Genomic DNA, 17,702 nt, shown 5'->3' with positions numbered 1-17,702 from the left:
CACCAAAGATTGAAAATATTATTTAAATTAAAAAAATTCGAGACAATAAATTTGATCCAATTAAATTAATACGACAATTAAAAAAAAATTTGAAAATAATTTAATTAGGAATAATCTAAAAGTTTCAAATAAAATATAAACAAAATCCATGGTCCCAACACTTTTAGAGTTTTTTCCCCTCTTTGGTTAGTGAACCCTCCCTTGTTCTTGCTTCCTGCTCAGAGTACAGCCATGGATACAAGCCGTCGACTCGTTGGTAACCTAACTCGTATCAACTCAATTTGGGCTTCCATTCGATGCTACTACACAAGCAGGGGACAGAAGCCGAACCTTTACTCTATCATTAGCCCACTCGGCAGCCGCGGAACGTGCATAACTCCGGAGCTCGACAGCTGGGTCAAGAATGACAATAAATTGAATTTTGACGAGCTCCAGCGAATAATTCACGACCTCCGCAAGCGCAAACGCTTCTCTCATGCTCTCGAGGTCCTTGCTTCTTTCTTCATCTCTTCTATTCTAGCCCCAGTCTCTTATTTTGTTAAGTTACTCTTTTATTATTAAATCATGAATATAGTGAATTTAATGCATTAGAATATTGGGCTATGATCCTTTCTCTGAGTGTTCATGAAAATGGCATGAAAAATCTATTTGTTTCTTCAGATAGTAGGAAATGCAGACTAGAATTTGTAGGAAAAGAGCCTTGTAATTGTGGTCCTATCCCTTGGAAAAGGCATAGATGTTCTGTATGATATTTGAAGTCTATATGCATATATTGTTGACAGCATAATTTCAGCAAGTTCGACTCTTTAGTCTAGAGGAATGAGATAGCTATTGGTCTAAATCTGCATGTGATAGCTACAGCCTACACAGCTGTAGAACATCAGATACTAGTTATTCATGTCATACATGAAACTGGCATGCCAATTCACACATTCAAATGATTTGTCGGAAGGAAAAGCCTGCAAAATTGCTTCTTTTGCCTCAATTCTCGTTACCTTTTTCTTTGGAGGAACATCTAGTGTGGCGATACTATAGTTTTGGACATAAAGTTTCAATTGATATATATATAAAATAAATGTATACTTGAGTCGGAGTGTGGATTGACCCGATCATAAACTAAAAACGGTTAAAAATTAAATTAAAAATGATATATTTATGTTTCGAACTCGCAAACTATATATATATATAATGATGCTTAATTTTCAAAGTGTCTGGATTGCTGAGTCGAAAGTTGTGGTTAATTTGGATATATATGTGAAAGTAAATGGATATTTTGGTTGGATAGTGGGTTGACCCGTCCATAAACTTAAAACGGTTAAAAATAAATTTTAAAATGATATAGACTAATAAAACTTTATATTTTAAATTTAATAAAAATTTAATGAGCGCGGGACGTTTTAACAATATAAGTATAATTTTTAATTAATTATATATATATATATATATATATATATATATATATATATATAATGATGCTTAATTTTCAAAATGTTCAAATTGTAAATTGTCAGGTCGAGAGTTGTGGTTAATTTAGATATATATGTGAAATTAAATTAAAAATGCTATTTTTTCGATTTTACATCATTACTCGCACAAATTATATACTATTTTTAATTATAACTAGTAGAATTTTCGTGCGATGCAAACGAACAAATATATATATATGTGAAATAATTAAGACATAAAATTAAAAAAAATCATAATTTAAAAAAAAAAATTGAATCACATTATATAATATATTAATAGTTGTTATACCTTAATTAAATTTTGTTATATAAAAAATTGACACGTTTAAGTTCTATTTTTTTATTTAGATCTTTACACTATAATTATAAAAAATTAATAATCATTTGAATTTTATTACATAAATTTACCATTTGATATTAATTTCATAATATCATAATTGTTAAACACTATCGATATAAAATATATAATATTGTCTGTAAATGTTTTCATTTGTTCCATTTTTTTTAAATATTATGTGAAGTTATCTAATTTCATATTTATTATAACTTTTTTTTATAGAAATATTTTTTTTAGATACAATTGAAATTTAATATTATAAATATGGTCATTTTTATTCAAAATTTTAATTTTTTAGTTCTATTAATTTAATTTAATTTTTCTATTTTTTTAAAGTGAATTAACACATTATCTTAAATTGGAAAAAATAATATTTGAGCAATATATGTTTGTGTTTTTTTCTCTTTTGTACATAATTATTTTAACTTCTACTCTATCCTTTAAAAAATTTCTTTAAAGGAACAAATTATTATACAATAAAAGTTAAAATATTAATTAAAATATAAGTGAATAATGAACCGTCTTTTACCCCCATCAAATTCTTGTTTCTAAACTATATGTACATATACTTAATTATTATTATTATTATTATTATTATATATTTATTTATTGGTTAAACAGTAACATTAATTATTATTTTTATTAAAATTATAATAATTCAATTTTATAATATTTTGTATAAAAAATATAAATTTATAATAATATTATAAATTAAATTAATAAATATTTATCAATTATTTAAAATATGTAAAAAATATAGAATTATATATATTTTTTTATTAATTATATATATATATAAATAATTAAAATATTAATATTATTCATTAAAATACAAATATACTTATAATTTTATTATGTTTTGTTATGAAAAAAAATAAAAAAAATAAAAAAATAATTTTTATTTTTTCAAAAAACTTTTCTAAATTCACGGAGGCTGAGAATCATCGGCTTTCTCTTGATTTCGAATCATATTCTTCAAAATCTTGGTCTTCCTTAGCTTCCCATTTTTCTTCAAATCAAGATATAATCTTTTCCTCTGGGTCTCTCTTGTCTCGTCGTCGACATCCTCCGTCGCGTCGTTGTAGCCCTCCTCCTCTTTTCGTGTTACCTATAATACCTAAGGAGAAAGAAGAGTCGATTTAAGAAAAACCTATACCTAATGAGAAATGACTGACAATTATAAATAACGTGAGAAATTGATGAGAAATTCATATAAACATGTGTAAAAATAAAAAAAAAAATATTTTTTTTCTAAATCCACGGAAGCATAGAATACTCGGCTTCCTCTTCCTCTTGATTTCGAATCCCCTTCTTCCTTCGCTTCCCATTATTCTTCAAATCAAGATCGAATCTTTTCTTGCGTCATCGCCCCGTTGTGTTGAAATCGCCCTCCTCCTCTTATTTTACCTATATCTAAGGAGAAATGAGAGTCGATTTAAGAAAGACATAGACCTAAGGAGAAAGGAGAAAGGAGAGACGATTATAAATATCGTGAGAATTTGATGAGAAATTCATATAAAATGTATAAAAATAAAAAATTAATTAATTTTAAATTTTAAAAAAACTTCTAAATCCACGGAGGCAGCGAATCATTGCATTCCTCTTGATTTCGAATCCTCGTCTTCCTTCGCTTCCTATTTTTCTTCAAATCAAGATCGAATCTTTTCCTCTGGGTCTCTCTTGCGTCGTAGTCGCCCTCCTCCTTTTCTCGTGCTACCTATACCTAAGGAGAAAAGAGAGTCGATTTAAGAAAAGACCTAGACCTAAGGAGAAAAGAGAGACGATTGTACCGCGATAACCGTGAGATTTTGATGATAACTCATATAAAATGTGTAAAATTTTGGTAGATGTCACCCTAGATTTTTAATTTGAAGCATCATCATTATATATATTATCTCCCTTTGAGGGATTTGTACATGTACATATTTTACCCTTACTTTCTTACCTTCCACAAATTTACACAGGCATTTTTATAAGGACTCACATATATCATCTTACCATTACTTTTGGCCTTCACTCATCAATCACAATTCACACATACATTTACGTGGGGACTCACAAATGCCATCCTCGACCTCAAATTTACACACACATTTTTATAAGGAGTCACATATATCATCTTACCCTTACTTTTGGCCTTATATTTAAATTATATCGCATCAATTGAGACTCAAATTATGGTCTCTAATATGAGATGTGAACACTTTAACCATTAAACCACTCGTGATTTTTAAATTTAATTTTAAATTTTATGTATGTATAAATATTTGATCATTTTTAATTAATAATAAATAAAATATATAATATAAGAAAAAAATAAAAGAGAAAAATTCAAATAATTGTGAAGAAAATATTGTACACCTACAAAATAAATAAATATATATATATATATATATATATATATATATATATATATATATATATATTCTTAACAATATTATTCAAGATATTTTATGAAAAATAATTAGAATTAGGTTATCTAACTTTAAAAAATAAATTGATAGACTTTATGCTAAGTTAAAATATTAATTAAATTTTTTAATACGTTATCATTATATATTTATTAATGTATTAACAAAATTTAAAATAAGATAATTGTAATATTTTTATTAAATTATTGTAATATAATTTTTTTAATATTTTAAATTAATTAGTATTTGTAAAATATTAATTGATAATAATATTTAATATATTATTATAAAAAATAATAATTTAAATATATAAATTTATAAAAATTTAATATAATTTTTAAATGTATTCTACACCTCTATTATTATACAATTAATTTTTTATTAATTTTATTAATTTATTTGATCATATAATATTTATTAAATAAATATATTTTTAATAATTAATTTTAGATCAAAAATATATATTAATGTTGAAAGGGAGTGTACTTATTATAAATATAACTCAACTAATAAAAAAATATATTTTTTTTTCAAAATAAACACAAAACTAATAAATCTGCCTAATTAATATTTAAGAAACCGAGGAGTCAATCTAAATTTATTTTTTTTTTAAAAAATCCTAAATCCATATAGATATTCCTAAATAAATAAAAGATATTAAAAACTTCCTATTTCTAAAGACCATTTCTAATTTCTATAATATGGAATGTATATTTGAAAAATAGAATATAAAAAATTGGAAATTGGAAATCCATACATAAAAAGGAATTTAAAATCTATAAACCCTTCCATATATATATACTACAACAAGTTCAATCATCATTATTATAACTTGTTCTCTTAAATAGTAAACTTAAATAAGAACTCTTTGTTTTCATATTATGGCCATCATAGTTCGTAATGTTTGGAATTTCAATGTTATACAAGAATTTAAAATCATTGATAAGCTCGTCCCACTATCTTCTTATGCATCGTTTGATACGGAATTTCCGGGAACAATCTATCGCCCGAATATCCCCAAACCCTTTATTTCTTCGCTCTCTTCAAGCGACAACTACATATTGATGAAAGCTAACGTAGATATTCTCAAATTAATCCAGGTTGGCCTCACTCTCTCTTTTGTACCCGACCCACATTGTGGTATCGTCACTTCATTCGTTTGGCAATTCAATATCAATGATTTCGACGTGGATTCAGATTTTCAGAACCCTGACTCCATCATTCTTTTAAAAGAACATGGAATTAACTTTGCCAGAAACAAATCCTATGGCATTAGTTCATATTTGTTCGGCAATCTTCTAATCAGGTCGGGTCTTTTATGTCGTGCTCGTCATCTTACATGGGTGACCTTCCACGGAGCTTATGATTTTGGGTTTCTTGTCAAGATCCTGACACAAAGGCCACTTCCACCTAACTTGGTCATGTTCATGGGTGCTGTTAGGGAAATTTTCGGGGAGGCTATCTTTGACTTGAAACATATTATGAAGTTTTGCAAAGGGCTCTATGGAGGTTTAAGCCGAGTAGCGGAAATCCTAAATGTGGAGAGGATTGCAGGCCAGAGCCACCAAGCTGGATCTGATAGTCTTCTAACAATGCATGTGTTTTTCAAGCTTAGAGAAGTTCACTTTAATGGGCAATCCGATGATCATCTTTGTTTGTTCAAGAACATTCTGTATGGACTCCAATTGCCAGTCCTGCATCAACCTCGTCCCATGCTGACAGTACCCGTTTGGCCACAATCTTCTAGTGTAGTTATTTATAATGTCTAAATGGGAAGAAATATATACAGATGTAATGTATGAGTTACTTTTATCTTAATAGATTGATATTTTTATATTTGTAAGGCTATTGTTTTAACTTTCATTTCAGCATAAATACTTAAATGAGTTATTATCTTTTGAGTGTGTTGTTTAGTTGTACATTGCACTTTTTATTTAAAATTTATTGAATATATATCCACCGCTCTATTAATAATCTCCAAACCATATCTCGCCTTATCTGTTATCACTAATCCCTCTTTCTCTCCCTCACTTACAATTATAAAAAAGGATACATCATTTCAACAAGCCAAACCATTCCAATGTTAAGACACGCAACATGGATAATGTTGGATCTCCAAAGACTATTCCAGCAAGATATGCATCCCCTATACATGCATATAGGATGATTTTGGACTCTTATTAAACTAATCCATTTTATAATTCAGTTCATGGTCAGAGATTGTGATAAAATAACATTTTTTACATGTCAAGAATAGGCAGCATCAACACATTGTCTTTTCATGATTAACTATATTCTTGACAATTCTAAAGATATGTAAAAGGACGAGCAAGATATGTTTCCCATAAACATGAAATTGAGATTATATATTATAGGCTAAATGGAATACTTGAACAACTACATACAAAATCAATAAATCATACCTGAGAAACTATGCAACATCTTCTGCATTTGGATTAGCCATTGATACTACATGTTTAAATCCTGGTTGTGTTGTTCATTAGATTATCCGATAGGATTGAATTGAAATTATCCTCATGGATTCCAACAAGTTGAGCTTTGGCCTCAATTACAACACCTATAAAACAAAAAATACAAATTAAAGAGAACCTAATATGCTTAAACCGGTAGAATTCATGTGATCTCAACCAATCAATTTCGTACTCTTAAGCTTCTAGATGCGGAGAAATAATCAAAAGAGCGAAAAAGAAAATTAATTATAGGGATGAAGGTGCTTGCTGATCATGCCTTCTGCCCCGTTCCACTAAATTTATGATGATTGGGCCTTGTTTGATTTTGAAATTTAACCATGTTCAAGAAGACTTTCAAGATCACATAGGCCTATCAGGATGACCCAAGACCCACTTTGACCAGCCCTTGCCACTTTTGACTCTACCGCTGCCGAAGGCGATTTTTCTGGCGACCTTTTTTTTTCAAAATCTGCAAAATTATAAATTCAATACTAGTACTAGGTATTTAATACATGTATCCCTATTTATAGTATTTGTTTATCTTTGTTATCACTCAGGGGAATTAGCCAGATAGAATTTAATTAATTCGGATTTCGGTTGGTACGATTATTTTCGAACTAATTATTTATTTTTGATTTAGTTCAATGAGTTCATGTAGGAATTATGTTAGATAATTTTGTTGGCTCAAAATTTGTTATGAAGCTAGTGGATGTAAATTTTGTTCATGAAAAATAAAAATTTAAGTGAGTTAATAGGATTCAAAGTGATCATCAAAATAAATAAATAATGCATAAGTGTTAAGATTATAATCACAAAAATATAAATGCTAATTTATTCGAAAACTTAACAATTTGTGTATCTTTTTCTATCCTAATTTACACTACTATTAAGTTTATAGTGGTCTTTCAACTTTTGATTTTTTTTTTTACTTTCCTGCATTTACTTTATTCATATCTAAAACTTTAAATTGTTCATCAATAAACTTCAAATCTTTATTATTATTAAAATTTAAAACAAGCTTTGGAAATTTCAATAAACCCACATTTTTCTACTCTTGAGTCTTGATCCATTATTTTTCACTAATCCTGTAGAAACAATATAATGTCTCAATCGCCTTTATATTAGCATAAACCACTGCCTCATTATCACTATATATAAATGACAAATTTATTAATCAATTAATTTTAATGTTATTTGTAATTTATATCAGATTTTTTTGGTTGGGAAAAAATATTGTTTAAAAAGAATTAAGTTAGTAAGTGAATAATTTAGTTTTTTTAAGTGAATAAAAGGAAAATGATGCCATAAGAACCTGCTCTGGACGGAAGAATAGCCTATTCATGTTAGCCAACTCCACTTGTTAACATTTCGGCTGCAACGGAACTCACTCCACCTATTCCCTGTGGATTGAGACAGGAGATAATAATACCTCTAGATCAGTGTTGTTTAGAAGGAAAAATTATTAGAAATTACACGATAAAATGAAATTCATAAAACACAGTGTGTCATAAAAATAGAAGTATCAAACAAAATACTTGATTATCAATTATATTCCTGCTAAGGTTTGCAGTTTGCACCCTGATATAGTTGAAAATGAAGATTCATGTGATTGACAGGATCAATGATGTAATATCATATTTACCACGCCATGGAATTTAAAACTGAAGGAAGAGATATGGAATTTCTAGTCCTTATACTTCCAAGTCATTGTATGCAATGAAGAATCAAATCTAGAGCTAAACGCAATCATCTCAGGAAGTAAAGTATCTGATGTGATCAAACATCAAAAAGTGCAGTGGTTTGCATAGAAGCAAGTTGAGCACTTGCTTTTCCACATCCCTATACCCAATGGTGACAGAAAACCTGTACAGAGAATGAAATACAACCAAATCCAAAACAGCCTGGAACAATAGAGAGAAGAGGATGGTACATACAACAATGGCAACAGAGAACTCCCGTATTCTTTCATAATTATCAACAATTCCCATTCTTTGAAGTGTCATCAGCCTACTGTAAGGATTACTATCCAGCACCTCAGCACTCATAGTCTGTCACCAAAGGTTACGAAAACCATGAGTTGTGATATCACTAAAAATTACTATAAAGGAAGAGATTATGTATAGTCATAAACCTGGACTTTTGAGCGGTGAACTGGTAAAGACTTTGCTAAATCAGTCAATTGATCTACCTGCAATTGCAACTACAAGACTTACTTGTAGGGCCCCGGAAATAGCAGGAATCAATGCTTCATTCATCATTCCATCAGCCTGCACAATTATGTAACTTATTTAAGAAAGAAGAACAAAAACAGAACAGACCCAAAATTAATGTTCATTATCTATAGAAATAAGATGGGTAGGACGGGCTAAAGGATAATTTCTACATTCCAAAAGGTTAACAACATTGCAAATATCATCTATAGAAGCATCTGGCATCCCAATCTCAACAGGGGATATAAGAAGACTAAGATAAACCACTTAGTAAGTACCTGAAAGAACATTGTGAGAACGTCGGAAGGCGAGACCGGAACGACAACCGATGCTTCTGCTTCTGCTGCTTCTTCTGGAACTTGGGTTTCTTCGGCAACCGAACAAGGAACAAACTTTCTATCCCTACGGAACTTCTTTTGAATAGAAACAATTGGGTTATCGAGAGCGACACCGCCGCCATGGTTTCGGAGGTGAACTGTAATTTTGGGCGAAGAAGAACAAGATAAGGAAGGCGATATGGATTTGGAAAAGAAAGGAGACCAAAATTCCAAGATTGAAGGCAAATTTGACGAAATGACCTGAAAATGGGTCAAATTCCAAAAATTAACCACACTTCATATATTTGTAAAAATAACATTTTTGGCGTGTGAAATGTCTGTCTTTTCCTCGGGACTGCACTCTTACCGCGTATTACATAATACACGTATAATGTAATATGGGTATAATGTAATACGCATATTATGTACGTGCATTATGTAATACACATTTTACATTACGTGTATTATGTAATACACGTTTTACATTGTACATGTATTATGTAATACGCATATTATGTAATACGTGTTTATATTATACGCGTATTATGTAATACGTGCATTACATTATACGAGTACTATACGCATATTATGTAATGTATTTATTGTGTAACTAGGAAAATTTTCGTACGATTAAAATAAAATAAATTTAAAAAATTATAATAATATTTATTCAATGTTTAAAATTATTAAAATAAAAATATAACGATCTCGTTCCACATTTTATTTATTTCGATAAACAACTTATTTTCTCACATGTTTATCACATATTTTTTCTAAATGAATCTCTCATTTCGTGACTTTACACTTTCACTTTGTCAATCAAATATTTGATTCATAGTTTTTTAATAATTAGCATCGAGACCTCACACTTTGGTCAATTAAATATTTGATTCATATTTCTTTAACCACTTTCAAATGATACCGGTCTATTATCCCCGACAAACCACATCTCAATCACATTTGATTAAAGATTGTACTTATTTTGTTAGGTTGCAAGTTCGAAACCTACAAATAATATTTTTAAATTTATTTTTAACCGTTTTAAGTTTATGGGCGGGTCAACCCACAATTCGACTCAAGTATCCATTTACTCTCACATAAATATCCAAATTAACCACAGCTCTCGGCCCCAACAATCCGGATACATTAAAAATTAAGCATCATTATATATATATATATATATATATTAGTTAGTTAAAAATTTGAACATTCATTGTTAAAATATCTCGCGTTCATCAATTTTGGTGTTGAATCTTAAATATAAAGTGTTCTTAGCCTAGTTGGTTAAAAGGTTGTACTTGGTTTGTTAGGTTGCAAATTTGAAACCTACAAATAATATTTTTAAATTTCTTTTTAACCGTTTTAAGTTTATGGTCGGGTCAACCCACAATCAGACCAAATATCCATTTACTCTCACATATATATCCATCGACCCGGCAATCCGAACACTTTAAAAATTAAGCATCATTATATATATAGATTAGTTAGTTAAAAATTTGAACTTTTATTATTAAAATGTTTCGCGTTCATCAAATTTAGTGTTGAATCTTAAATATAAAGTTTTGTTAGCCTAGTTGGTTAAAGGGTTGTACTTGTTTTGTTAGGTTGCAAGTTTGAATTCTACAAATAACATTTTTAAATTTATTTTTAACCGTTTTAAGTTTATGGGCGGGTCAACCCACAATCTGACCCAAGTATCCATTTACTCTCACATAAATATTCAAATTAACCACAATTCTCGACCTGGCAATCCGGACACTTTAAAAATTAAACATTATTATATATTATATATGTATATAGATTCTTATATCCTACTTGTTTTATAAGCGGCGGTTCATAGCTTACCAATAGTTACTCATTTTCAACCAAGTAGATTTCACCATTCATTCCCAACCAAACAAATATTGAACTATATTATTTTATTTCACTCAACAAATATCCTATATTATTTTATTATATTAATTCTTATTCCACTAATTATTTCTATCTATATTATTTAATTTGAAAAAGAATTAGAATTTTCTTATTCTTAAATTTTTTTTCTAAGTTTCTTTCCTAATTTAACATTTTATACGGAATCGACAACTTAATTATACATATTATATTTATAACTAATTTGATGTAGGTTTGATTAAATGTATAACCTTGAGAATTTATCATTTTAATATTACTTATTATTTTTTCTAATTTTTCAATCTACTCTAATTATTTGATGAAAATATTTACTTAATTTTTTTTAATTTTGAAAATGTTACATATCAGTTGTTCTTCGATAAAATACTCATTTAATTTGAATAATTAAATTTATTTTAAAATTATTGTAAACATAGTTTGAGAATTAAACATTCAAATTATCCAAATAATATTCTGGGATAAATTATATATAGATATATAAAAAATAAAACATCAAATAAATGAAAGAAATTGTTATCTCCATTTTTTAAAAGAGAAATTATCAAACCAGTGAAAATCCTCAATCCAAGAACTCTAAAATTTAAAATCAATCTATTGAAAGTTTTCTAATTTTATCTTACATCATTCAAATGAAACAAAAAAACTCTTTCCACGTTATAAAATATATATGATGTAGAATTTGTAAAATTTTACACTTGTTGAGTTGTGTTAACAATTGATCGAGAATGAAAGATCAAAATGTGAAAATGAAACTTCGCAATAAAATGGAGGAGGATTTTTTTGTCGACTATTTGACACTCTATGTTAAACGAGATTTAACTAAGAATATATATATACTTTATTTTAAATGAGTTTTATGTTTTAAAATATCATAAACCTCAATTTATTTAAACATTATAATATAACATCTTTTATATATAGATAATTTATTATTTAAATTCAAGCTCACCAAAACTCACCAAAACTCGAATTCTTATATCCGCCTATGTCGGAGAATATGAGCGGTACACATCCTCCAAAGATTGAAAATATTATTTAAATTAAAAAAATTCGAGACAACAAATTTGATCCATTTTAAATTAGTACGACAATTAAAAAAAAATTGAAAAAATTTAATTAGGAATAATCTAAAAGTTTCAAATAAAATACAAACAAAATCCATGGTCCCAACACTTTTAGAGTTTTTTCCCCTCTTGGTTAGTGAACCCTCCTTGTTCTTGCTTCCTGCTCGAGTACAGCCATGGATACAAGCCGTCGATTCGTTGGTAACCTAACTCGTATCAACTTAATATGGGCTTCCATTCGATGCTACTACACAAGCAGGGGACAAAAGCCGAACCTTTACTCTATCATTAGCCCACTCGGTAGCCGCGGAACGTGCATAACTCCGGAGCTCGACAGCTGGGTCAAGAATGACAATAAATTGAATTTTGACGAGATCCAGCGAATAATTCACGACCTCCGCAAGCGCAAACGCTTCTCTCATGCTCTCGAGGTCTTTGCTTCTTTCTTCATCTATTCTGTTCTAGCCCCAGTCTCTTATTTTGTTGCCAGTAAAGAGCAAATAAGTTACTCTTATATTATTAAATCATGAATGTAGTGAATTTAATGCATTAGAAAATTGGGCTATGATCCTTTCTCTGAGTGTTCATGATCATGGCATGAAAAATCTATTTGTTGCTTCATATAGTAGGAAACGCAGACTAGAATTTGTAGGAAAAGAGCCTTGTAATTGTGGTCCTATCCCTTGGAAAAGGCATAGATAGATGTTCTGTATGATTTTTGAAGTCTAGATGCATAAATTGTTGATTGCATAATTTCAGCAAGTTCGACTCTTTAGTCTAGAGGAATGAGATAGCTATTGGTCTAAATCTGCATGTGATAGCTACACAGCTGTAGAACATCAGATCCTAGTTATTCATGTCATACATGAAACTGGCATGCCAATTCACACATTCAAATGATTTGTCGGAAGGAAAAGCCTGTAAAATTGCTTCTTTTGCCTCAATTCTCGTTACCTTTTTCTTTGGAGGAACATCTAGTGTGGCCATACTATAGTTTTGGACATAAAGTTTCAATTGATGTTTTCAAATTAAGGTTTAACTGCAAAACTCACTTATTTTGCCGTAAATTCCTGAAAGAATGATTGAAGGGTAGAGAAGAAATGACCCATCAAACTTGTAAAATATGTTTAAATGATGAACTTAAGTAAGTCATACAGTCTATTCATCAAGAATTGTTACTATCTGCTGAATCGATCTAGTACATCTGCATGGTCCACCATCCATATTCCATTTCAATTTCCACTTTTCATATTACACTGCTAGGCTTGTAGATTTATTTCTTCATATTGTTCTTGGTCTAGTTAGATCCGTAGAATAATTAGTTGTTGCTTAAAATATGCAGGTTTCTGAATGGATGAATAAAAGGGGAATCTTTGAGTTCACACCAACAGAACATGCAGTACAATTAGATCTAATTGGTAGAGTCCGCGGTTTTATGTCAGCAGAAACCTATTTCAACAACTTAACCGAAGAAGAAAAAACAATCAAGACATACGGTGCTCTTCTCAACTGTTATGTCCGTCAGCGTCAAACCGACAAGGCTTTCTCCCACTTACAAAAAATGAAGGACAAGGGTTTTGCCTCTGCAGCACTCACCTATAACAACATCATGTGCCTTTACACAAATATCGGTGAACATGAAAAAATCCCCGATGTCTTTACTGAGATGCATATGAACAATGTTTCCCCTGACAATTACAGTTACAGAATCATCCTAAACTCTTATGGATTGAGATCCGATATTAAAGGAATGGAAAAAGTTCTGAAAGTAATGGAGAGCCAATTGGACATTGTTGTGGACTGGAATACATATGCAGTTGTGGCTAATATCTATACAAAAGTAGGCCAAAAAGAGAAGGCTATTGATGCATTGAGAAAAGCGGAAGCCAGGCTAGATAACAAAGACGGGCTTGGTTATAACCATCTCATTTCACTCTACGCCACACTTGGGAAGAAGTATGAAGTTTTGAGACTATGGGAGCTTGAGAAGAAGAATTGCAAGAGATGCATCAACCGAGACTATATTTCCATTGTGAGTTCTTTGGTGAATATGAACGAGTTTGATGAAGCCGAGAAGGTATTAAAGGAATGGGAGTCGGCTGGGACTTATTATGACTTTCGGGTTCCAAATAGAGTAATTCTCGCTTACTTCAACTTGGGTTTGATTGAGAAAGGCGCAGCATTACTCGATGATCTACAGAAGAAGGGGCGAGCTACACCTGCGAGTATTTGGTTCAAATTGGCTGAAGAACATCTGAGACGAGGAAACAGTGAGGAGGCAAAGGCGGTTTTGAAATTGGCGATATCTTTGCACGCGGGAAGTATAAGAAGGAAACCAAGCCCAAAGGTTATGGAGGGTATACTGAATTGGGTTGGAGATTCTGCAAGTGTTGATGAAGTGAAAGGCTTTGTGGACATTCTGAAATCTCTGACGACTGTTAACAGGCAGATATATCATGCGATGCTGAAGAAGGCGAGTCAACAAAAATCGGACAAGGTGGTGGAATGGATTCTAGCTAGCATGAAAAATGATAAAATTGATGAGGACGAAGAAACAAGGAGAATCCTCGACGTTATGCAAGACAAATGCTAGGTAACAAGCTATGTCTGTTGTTTTACTTGTTTCATTTTATTACCATTTTCATCACTCCCTTAAATGGGTTTTTTACTTGCTAAAATTATTAGTGTCACCCTGTCAATAGCTTCATTGCTCAATTTAATACTTAACCTAGTGTTGTTTCATTCAATTGGAGATTCAATTCAAATTTTGTTGCTTGTTTGATCATTTAAACTAAAGGATTTACAAATCCAATGGAAATAAATTGTATATACGGAAACTAAGGCTAATACTAACAACTCGTAAAGTATTTTATTAATTGTGATTGATATATATTAATATCAACGAAGAATAAAAGAAAATTATAATCAACTTTCTTTAATCTATAATGTTTTAATTAAATTTTTTAAATGTACCTATTTCAAATTCTAATTCTAACCATCAGTAGTTAATGCCCTAATCATTTGAGGTAATAACAAATAACAATGGGATGTGCCCATCATGCATTATAAGAGAAGTATTATTCATGTTATATATATGATAATTTGTTTCATTCTTCCATCTTTTAACTACTTTCTTTTTCATCTCTCTTCTCCTTCACTAGTTAGCTTCATATATTTGCACTCTACAGTTGTGTCCTCTTGCCAGTTTGATATATTCCTCATTTCAGTTCTTTAATTCCCTTCCTGTTCTTAATCAACATCTGTACTTGACGTTTTTTTTGGTGGACATACAGTCGGAGCTCTGACCATCTCCTTGATGGTTGTTGTCTTTTTGATGAACAACCCGAGTGTTAAACAGACATATATTTACGTATCTGGAGATGAAACTCCCTTAGATGTTGTTGAACGCCAATAGATATATCACCTATTTTAACATGTTTCATTATTTTCAATAAATGGTAACATACTAACATGTTAAGTTGGTATGAAAGAATCACGGGTGGTCTTTTGAGTCAGATTTGCAGCAAAAAGAGTAGATAATAATCTATTAGCATGACTCTCCCAACAAGCTAATATGCTTTTGAATACTTTTCAATTTATTTTTCTAATTTCTTATCATTTTATAATGTTAAGAAGGTGGTGATATAGTATGAATAGAAGATGAAATTATTTTACTGTTAGAAATGGAAAATAAATGTGGATTTCCCTCTTAATAGGGTGGCTTCAAAGGCCGGATTCGCAAATTGTGGGGCTTGACAACATGGAATTTCGAGAACTCCAAACTTTAGTGGTGGCAAAAAATACAGTGAACTAGAGCAATTGAAACAAGATTGCCAATTAGAAGACCCTTGACTGTTTTAAGGATTACTAATATGACAAAAATGTAGAAAATTGAAGCAATTTTGCTAACTAAAAGTACTTTGATCTCAGTTGTGTAATTTTTTATGCCCCTTCTGATTTGATTTTGACATCTCATTTTATTGTGTTTTTTCACTTATATTAAATTCTAGAAGAAGATAAAAGGAAGGTTATTTGGTTTATTTTGGTTAAGGTGACAGAAAAACCTGCATATTTAGGTAGAATGACATTTAAGTCCTGTTGTTAAAAATTAAAAATTGATAAGGGTAAAATTGTATTTTAAATAGAGAAAGTGATTGAAAAGATTGAAGTGATGGATAAGAGGAGAAAGAAAAAATCAATTTAATAAAAAAAAAACCATTTATGACCGCCCTTAATTCAACCAAACAAATTAATTTTCAAATCAGCGATCTTTATCATCAATTACATTTTTTAAATTATCTTTCAAAATACTAAAACACTTTCAATTTTAAATTTACTTTTTATATAATATATATTTTGATATGAAATTATCATTAAAAAAAATTATTTTTATTCAAATTATTTTTTATTAGTACTAGTTTTATATTTATTATTTAAACAAATTATAACTTATTCATTTAGTATTTTTTAATTATTATATTTACTAAATAAATTAAAATTCAAACAAAGTCTTATAAAATGTAATATAGAAATCATTTTAATTATTAAAAATAATTTATTATAGTTCATAATTATTTTTAGGTATATACATAATTTTATTTATTATATTCAATAAATTTTATATTTATTTAGACAATAAATTTTTGGTACGAGAACAATATTATACAAAAAAATTATAAAAAATTTAATTCATTAATACAATCATAAACTTTTATGGAGAAATGATAAAGAAAAAAAAATCAATATGTAAACACTTATTTTTCACTCTGCACGTTTATACTTGTAATAAATTTTGAGTCTAAAGTCATTTTTAAATTGAAATAACAATTATTAAAATAAATGAGTTTTAAAAATAGTTGATTTCAAAATTTTTTAATAAGTTAAGTTGATACTTAGCATATAAATATGATTTTTTTTTTGTTAAAAAAAATTTAGTTAGTTTTTGGTTTAACTAGATTAATGACTTTGAAAAAATATTTTTTATTTAAATATAAGACTAATTAAGAGGACTTGGTCAAATAAGAGAATGAGAATATGAATAAGATTGATAGATGTGTAAAATGAGAATAAGTATGATGGATAGAAGTGATTATTATATTGATAGTGTTTGATTTGGTTATAGGATTATTATTGATAATATTTTATTTGCAATGTAATTAATTTTTATAAATGTTATTAATTTGGTTTATTCTCTTTTTATTATTATTTAATTAAAAAATATAAAAATTAATTAATTAATCCAATATATATATATATATATAAATAAAAAATAAGAGAAATAATTAATCAAAATAAAAAAATTATTAATAAGTTTTAGATTTAATTTTTTATTAGTTTGGTTTGTTTATATTATAAATTTTAACGTATTTATTTGAATAAAGTTAATTTTAATAATTATTAATTTTTATTAATATATTTTCGTAGTTGATTTTGATATGAAAAAATTAGTATCTTATATTAAAATTAATTAAACGAGAATCACTAAATTATAAAATATCATGTTAAATAAAAC

The 17,702-nt window shown here is 28.9% G+C and overlaps 1 protein-coding gene and 1 long non-coding RNA gene across 3 annotated transcripts; one reads left to right on the top strand and one right to left on the bottom strand.

Moving 5' to 3' along the window:
- Nucleotides 1-227: 227 nt before the first annotated feature.
- Nucleotides 228-14,955, top strand: LOC124936817 (pentatricopeptide repeat-containing protein At4g21705, mitochondrial). Of its 2 annotated transcripts, none has more exons than XM_047477341.1 (2): nucleotides 228-486; nucleotides 13,533-14,955. In XM_047477341.1, the coding sequence occupies exons 1-2, from the start codon at nucleotides 232-234 to the stop codon at nucleotides 14,781-14,783; spliced, it is 1,506 nt and encodes a 501-aa protein (XP_047333297.1). In that variant the 5' UTR covers nucleotides 228-231; the 3' UTR covers nucleotides 14,784-14,955. The 2 variants fall into 2 exon arrangements, with proteins under 2 accessions (XP_047333297.1, XP_047333296.1); XM_047477340.1 differs by lacking the exon at nucleotides 228-486 and adding an exon at nucleotides 12,358-12,621.
- LOC124936818 lies at nucleotides 6,964-9,442 on the bottom strand. The gene is made up of 5 exons (XR_007099162.1): nucleotides 9,174-9,442; nucleotides 8,817-8,952; nucleotides 8,620-8,733; nucleotides 7,998-8,085; nucleotides 6,964-7,154 (listed from the first exon to the last, which is right to left on the bottom strand). It is a non-coding gene; the product is annotated as an uncharacterized LOC124936818 (long non-coding RNA).
- Nucleotides 14,956-17,702: the final 2,747 nt, after the last annotated feature.

The sequence above is a fragment of the Impatiens glandulifera genome, chromosome 4, assembly GCF_907164915.1.
Source record: "Impatiens glandulifera chromosome 4, dImpGla2.1, whole genome shotgun sequence".
Classification (NCBI taxonomy): Eukaryota; Viridiplantae; Streptophyta; class Magnoliopsida; order Ericales; family Balsaminaceae; genus Impatiens; species Impatiens glandulifera.
The sequence above is the reverse complement of the archived record's forward strand: the minus strand, read 5'-3'. Positions and strand labels throughout refer to the sequence as shown.

Coding starts and splice junctions, on each gene's coding strand:
- LOC124936817 (XM_047477341.1), top strand. CDS start 232: ATGGATACAAGCCGTCGACTCGTTGGTAACCTAACTCGTATCAACTCA. Junction 487..13,532: donor GCTTCTCTCATGCTCTCGAG/GTCCTTGCTTCT, acceptor TAAAATATGCAG/GTTTCTGAATGGATGAATAA.